This window comes from Sinocyclocheilus rhinocerous, unplaced genomic scaffold, assembly GCF_001515625.1.
Source record: "Sinocyclocheilus rhinocerous isolate Xijiao unplaced genomic scaffold, SAMN03320098_v1.1 scaffold1027, whole genome shotgun sequence".
NCBI lineage: Eukaryota > Metazoa > Chordata > Actinopteri > Cypriniformes > Cyprinidae > Sinocyclocheilus > Sinocyclocheilus rhinocerous.
Window position 1 is genome coordinate 58,557 of NW_015660495.1, and position 7,083 is coordinate 65,639.

Consider the following 7,083-nt stretch of genomic DNA (forward strand, 5'->3'; position numbering starts at 1 on the left):
AATATAAACATACCTATTTGTATGTTTATTCTAAGCGCACGCCCATCTGCCACTTTAAATTCTCGAGCTTGTTATAGCAGGGTGGATTCTGATCGGGTGTCAATGTTTTTATTGTTCATCAGCCTGGAAAAAATTTTCTGAAAGTGATTCCAACGATATCGTTTCTCTGTGCCTTTATCGAGGCGATGGGTTGGGTGACAATCTGAGAGAGTAGGCAGGTGTCTGTCTCTGACCTCCTCCAAGGTCAACACTCTCTGCATCACTCTTCATCTCCTGCTCTCCTCCATTCTGTCTTTATCTCTCTCTTTAAGCCCTCATTTTCGTTGCCTGTCTCTCTTTATCTCCATCCTCCACATTCTCTACATTTTGCTAATGCTATATAATCACCCTCTGCAGTCATATTTTCCATTGATTGTGTTTCTATTCATTCTCTTTCATGGTCTGCATGTAATTCCCTTCCTATATTACATGGATGTGTGTGTATCAGACATATGCAAATGCATTTCTATTACATGCATCGTCATTGTTGTTAAATCATCTGAATATAACAGGTTTAAAGACGCAAATAATGCACAATTTCTAATCAACAACACAACATGAGATATAATAATCAATGTTAAGAGTAATTTTTAAGTAAGTCCAAGTCAATTTTCTGTCACAGATATCAACCCACTCACTGTGAACCTGAATCTTCCTGAATTTTCCCTCAGGGATCAATACACAATGTCTATCTATCTCACACAGTCAAGCTGTGAGTTTATATAAAGCTTCATTACAAAATCCTCTTTCCTGTGCAAGTGCATATTACATACTGTACCAAGGCTCTGTTTGTAGTCATTATTAAAACATTCACAGAGTGCCAACTGTATTTAGCATGCATCCTCTGGAGGACCAAGATGATACCAGATCATGTGGAAAGGAAATCAGACCAAATTAATACAAATATGTGTTACTAGGGGAGTCTGGTAGTATCTGTTGCCTTTATTTACCAAGACTGAGTTTGATGGTTGAGTTTGAAAATGGCAACAGCCTCTTTATTTACATTTAAATCTTTAAAAGTAAATGTATTGACACTGAATTAATTAATAAACCACTTTAAATAGTAATAATTATGGCCACACTTTATTTTAAGGTCCAATTCTAGTGATTATCAAACTATTAACTATGACTTGTGCCTCAATAAACTCCTAATTTGCTGCTTCTTAATAGTTAGTAAGGTAGTTATTAAGTTTAGGTATTGGGTAGGATTAGGGATGCAGAATATGGTCAAGCAGAATATGTGCTTTATAAGTACTAATAAACAAGCTAATATGTGAATTATAGGCATGCTAATAAGCAACTAATTAATAGTGATAATTGGTCCCTATAGTAAAGTGTTACCAAAATTATTTTTAAAAAATGCAGTGCTTATGCATTTTAATGGGCTAATGTCTACAGGTCCAATAATCAACTTAGATGAAACATATTTGTCATTCAACAATTAACCAGAGAAAGCATCCTAGCCCAAGATGTTAAAATGTGGGAGTGTCACTGATTGTGTCCCAATGTTTTTAATTGTATCTGGCAACAACAAACCTTAAGTTTAGCCCATGACCAAGGTTAAGGCTTAAGGTTTGTTGCCAGAAAGAATTAAAAACATTGGGGCACAAACAGTGTCTCTGCTACATTTCAATATCATCAATATCCATATCAAACCTCACCAAGAGTACACAATTCTTGGATGAAGGAACGATGCAGAAAAAGCTGGTCCTACACTACCAAATATTGACCAGATGAAGCCAGTTCCCAGGACAGCCTGAGACAGAGCAATGGAGAGAAGGCTTAAGGGAAGAAGAGAGGAGGTGGTAAGAAAGGGGTTGAGGCATCCTGAGACACAAGCCCACTGTACAGGTTCTGTCCATCTCTAGGCACAAAAACAACATAAGCCAAGAGCTACGGCAGCAGCCATTTTCTCCCAGCCTCTCAAAGTGACACTGAATAAGTGCATAAGTTTAGAGCTCAGGTTTAAAATCACCCTTGAGGTATGGAGACCGGTACAAATTTGGATACACCGAACATGCAACAAACATCATCACATTATCACATGTAGTCTGTTCCAGAAGCATTACAGCTCAATCACCTCAGAAACTTTTCTTTTTACCCTGTCCTACTTGCATCTCCACATTTCTATTTATCTCTCTGCTGAACAAACAGTCTTGCCCCTTACTTGGACCTGACAAACTGTTTGCTAACAGATATTTAGTGACCTTTTTCTGTTCATGCTGGCCCTACCTGGTCCCACCAGCCAATCAGCCAGGGTTTGGAGCAGGTGTCACAGAATAGATCCATGAAGGGGGTCCTACGCTCAGTGGCTTGACCACCCCCATCCAGCACCCCATCTGCAGCTGCCCCAAGCTCCAGCTCTGACCCTCCTCTCCCCTGCAGGGGGCTGTAGCTGGAGGAGTGGGCCAGCCGGTAGCCTCCGGGCACAGGTGAGGGGCAGGAAGAGGGTGACGGGTCAATGGCCTCCAGTACGCCCATGCTGAGGGTGACGGATGGCGTGGACCGCTGGCAAAGGCAAGAGGCACGGAAGTGCACGGGGGCCGAAGCACGGCGGGTGCCCCAACGGCATGTGGGCGTGGTCAGGGTGTGGGCAGAGAGGCCGCAGCCTAGCAGGCCAGGACGCTCCAGAGTGACGGCTGCCCCCAAGAGGCGGGGAGCAAGCGGCAGTGAAAGTCCAGCGACGAGCGCTCGCTAACACTTTCTCTCTACATGCAGCAAGCGGTACGAGAACCAGGCCCTCTTGAAAACCACCAAGCAGGCTCCACGGCGATCTGCAGGCGAGTGTCCCCTGTGAACGGCCCGCCAGGAGCTGCCCAGATCCACAGGCCAAAGGGACTACATCTCATCCCAGCAGCTGAGCAGAGCTGACCCCAATCTAGCCGGAGGGGGAGAAAGCGGCGAGGGGTGGAACGGACAAAGATGGAGAGTCAAAGAGACGGGACCGTCTGAAGGACACAGAGAGGATGCCGTGGGAAGGGGGACAGATGAAAGATGAAGATGAGCAAATAGCTAACGGAGACTGAGGGATGACAGGAGGAGGAAGGAAAACAACAACAACACAGGTAACAGCAGGAGGAAACGGATGAAAGGAGACAGGACGAAGGAATCAAGGAGACACAGAAACACCAAAGAGATAGGGCTTTTAGTCGAAAGTCAAACTACAAAAGAGTGGTGGTCTGGAAAAACATCCTTTCTCTCTCTCCCTGCGTCGACACCCCTCCCCCACCGCAGAGCTCCAGGACCCGGGCCCAGCATTCCCAGCGAGTTGTGTTCAGAGCGCACAGTCCATGGAGCACAATACCAGTCCTGTCAGCATAACGCAGCTCTCTTCAGCAGCCCCGCTGTTTAATCCACACGCGGCGCCAGACTCGCCGATGCAGCTCAGCCGATGCTCTGCCTCTCGCTCTGTTTCCCTGGATGCTGTAGACAGATCTCGCAAGCTAATCAGCCGCTGTGGCAGGAGGTGCGTGCTTGGGTGTGTGTGCTAGTGGCGTGTGTGCGTGTACACGCACCCTGAGAGCGCATGTGTGGCAGACGGCATGTAAGAGTGTGGAAAAATGGAGAAACGTCTGTATTTGTGTGTGTGAAAGAGAGAGATGTATTTAATAGTCTGACAAAAAGGAGGGGAGGGAATCTAGGCTTTAGTGTCTCCGCTAATCTCTGCATGAACGATTCTGCGTATGGGTATGAATATGTGTGTTCTCTGCTTCATTATACAAGCTCTGCCTCAATCGCCCAAGAGATCTTCCATTTACACACAAATGCTGCTCTCTTCTCATACTGACATCTGCCTGATCAGGTATATAGCAAAACACCAGTATTATGGTGCATGGACACAACCATACAAAAACTGCACATCCAAAGTCTTCATGGCACTGTCTCTTTAAACAGGCAAGCTATGGAAGAGAGCAACCAAATTTTCATTGGCCAGCGTCTAAATCACATGCCTCATGGCCACAGTGAAGAGCCAATGGTTAAACTGGCAGGGTATCTCTCCTACACTTCTCAAACCAGAGCATAGTGTAAGGACAAGGCATTCAGAGTTGCATGCAAAAGCTTTTTGCATCAGTGTTTACGGATGATAATTAAAAATACATTGAAAAACATCACTCAGGCGGGACCATATCACACAAACCGGCACACAACATGCTCAAGAATCTTTCTCCGCATACACACAGATATAGTCCTTCATGCGTGATAATCCACAGAATGGCAGATCTTGAAACCTCTTCTTGATGAAATCTAATTTGTCATGTTAAGTGTTTTGTAAAATGTAAAGGATGGAAATTATAAACAATGAATTGAGACTTGAAATGGAGAAAATACCTAGTGTAATAGGCCACAACCTTATGGTAGACTGTGTACACAAAGGTGTCTTTGAGAAGGTGAGACATAGAAAGGAAGAAGAAAGTTCTACATCTTGCAGATTTTAGTTCCAACCAGCTCCAACTCGCTTCTAGTGAGTCTGAAGACCTTGATAGACCTAGCTAGACCTAGCTGGTTTAGGTGTGTTTAATTAGAGTTGGAGCTAAACTCTGCAAGACAGTGGCCCTCAGGAACAGGTTTGGACACCCCTGTTCTACAGAAACCAAACTAGGCAGCACAGATGCAACAGCAAGTAACTGAAGAAACACCTTGTTGGATGCCATTTCGCTAACAGAGCGGTGGGTCTGAATGGTCTCCAGCTGGTCCATACACCAGTCAAGCTCCTCCAGAGTCTCCCGGGCCAGCTGCTGGTATGTCTCATCTGCACAGGACATAAGACACAGCAATCAGCACCACATCACGACAGTACTGTCATGCATTTAACACTCACTGTGGGACACAGCGAGAACTTCGTTTGTGAACAGTGGGGATGTTGTTTCCTGACAGGAGGAAGTAAAGAATTGTCTGAGTGATGTCTTCATAGAAAAACTTCCAAGCATGAATATTTCAAGAACTTCATATGGAGAGATCAATTGCCTCATAAATAATCGTTTCCCTCGTAAGAATGAATAATCATATTTTTTTTCAAACCAGAGGAAAAAAGAAAATTATAGGAAGACGACTCTGACTGTTAAATTGCCAAAATCATGTGATATAAACTGATTTATAAACTTATAAAAGTATCAAAGCACCTCAGTGAATACTTTTAGGATGAATTAGAACAACATCAAGGTTCATCAGTGTCTAACCTCACTGACCTCAGTTTACATGCAAACCAATAACCTGGCAGCACAAGAAAAACATGCTTATAAGACTTTTAAAAATCATTCCATTTGTTATGTGAGGTATAGCATAATGCAGAATTGAATATTGCAAAATGTAAGCAGGAAACTTGTACGGACTCATATTCTCTTCTTGTGCAGTTTCTACAGATGCAGCATTTTGACTACACCATTTCAACTTGGGCTGCATGAGATGAGACCAAATTTGATTATTTCTTGGGTCAAAAAAAGAGTCTGTGAATTGTTTGCTCAGGCCAGATGTGCTCAATCCACAGTAAGAGCACTTTCCTGTTACATTGTCAGACATGCACACTTCAATAAGCCAAAAGAACACAGGTTACGGTGTTAGTATGCAAGGTGAAATTGGGTAATGGGCAAAAATCTGCCTGTTTTGAATGGGTCATGCTTAAGCCATTTCAAAGGAAAATGGGTTTAGCGCCAATTTTCAGAAAACATCTCAGTATTTTGTCAATAATGATAATTATTAGTTGATATTTTGCTGAGCGTATTATTGTGCTGGTACCTTGGCAGGTTTAGGACTGCCGTGGACAGCTGACTCCCAAAGCTTTTGATATTCTTCATATTCTGTGAATTGGTTAGTTTGCAGGAGTAACAGAAATTCATCTTAAGTTTAAATAGATTTTTACCTTTTATGGGCATTTTTTTTACCTTTATAAAGCTTTTTTCTAACCTAATTAAATGTATGCATCATCTTTTCATGTCAAATTCATAAATTTAATTAATAAATTCAAAAAGTAAGACACAGTAGGACTGTTACCAATCAATTAAAATCAGTATCAGCAAGATTTGTGTTTGCAATGAAGAGGTGGCACAGAATCTGCAACTGAATTGGCATTTACATGCATTTACACAGACTATTTAATGCAGGACATGAATGCATTTAACCTGCAGTTGCAAATGCATAAATACTGTTTTGATGTTTAAAAAATGCTGAATACTGATATTTTAAATGATTTTGGGGAAAAAAGGGAAAATGTATCTAAAATAGCCAGTAGGTGGCAGCAAATCACTGCATGAGTGAGTCATTGAGTCATTCATTCAACTGATTCATTCAAACGGTAATGAAACACTGCAGTGTGTTGCTCAGAGACGCAAAACAGTTTTGCTATAGCTTTAATTAAATTAAAGCTACAGCAAAACTTAAATTATTTTCATTGACTAAATAGAGCAAAACGTCAGGTAATATTAACTTATTGTTTATTGAACTGTTCTTACAGCCTTTATCACATTTGCAATTGTGCTGATTTTTGGAGAAAAAAACTACTCTTTGTGTGCTATTAACTATATAAGATGATATAAATATAAATGTCACATGGTGGCATTTTTGCCATATTACACTGAATTTTAGGGGAATTCTAAATGTATTTTATAAATTAAATCAAGCAGTGAAAGCATTAACTCTAAATGTGCTCACGCATTAGTCTAACCTACATCACATAGTGTCAGAGGTGGACAGTAACTAAGTACATTTACTTGAGTATTGTACTTAAGTACACTTTTTGAGTATCTGTACTTTACTTGAGTATTATTAATCAAATCGCACATCGTTTAAACAACAATTACGATATTATCGCACACCCCTAACTGCAATACGCAACCTGCTCAACAGAAGGGAGTATCTACATACTTTTGACCATGTAATGTATATGAGAAGATCTGATGAGGGCTCAAGTTAAAATGATATCTTAAAGGGGTCATATGATGCTTTTTTAAAGATCATTATTTGGTGTAACAGAATATGTTGACATGCTTTAATGTTAAAAAAACACATTATTTTTCAAATACTGTACATTATTGTAGGTCCTCTATGCCC

The 7,083-nt window shown here is 41.5% G+C and overlaps 1 protein-coding gene and 1 long non-coding RNA gene across 2 annotated transcripts in view; both read right to left on the reverse strand.

Moving 5' to 3' along the window:
• The window catches only part of LOC107725012 (cAMP-specific 3',5'-cyclic phosphodiesterase 4A-like), a 63,239-nt gene that overhangs the window by 4,071 nt on the left and 52,085 nt on the right, over nt 1-7,083 (reverse strand). Inside the window, exons 9-10 of the mRNA XM_016534127.1 lie at nt 4,637-4,789; nt 2,272-2,678 (exon numbers count right to left, since the gene is read on the reverse strand). Of these exons, the coding sequence (XP_016389613.1) occupies nt 2,272-2,678; nt 4,637-4,789 (560 nt within the window). The remainder of the gene's footprint in view (nt 1-2,271; nt 2,679-4,636; nt 4,790-7,083) is intronic.
• LOC107725020 (uncharacterized) overlaps nt 4,683-7,083 on the reverse strand; it is a 4,192-nt gene continuing 1,791 nt past the window's right edge. Inside the window, exon 3 of the long non-coding RNA XR_001638073.1 lies at nt 4,683-4,789. This is a non-coding gene — a long non-coding RNA (uncharacterized LOC107725020). The remainder of the gene's footprint in view (nt 4,790-7,083) is intronic.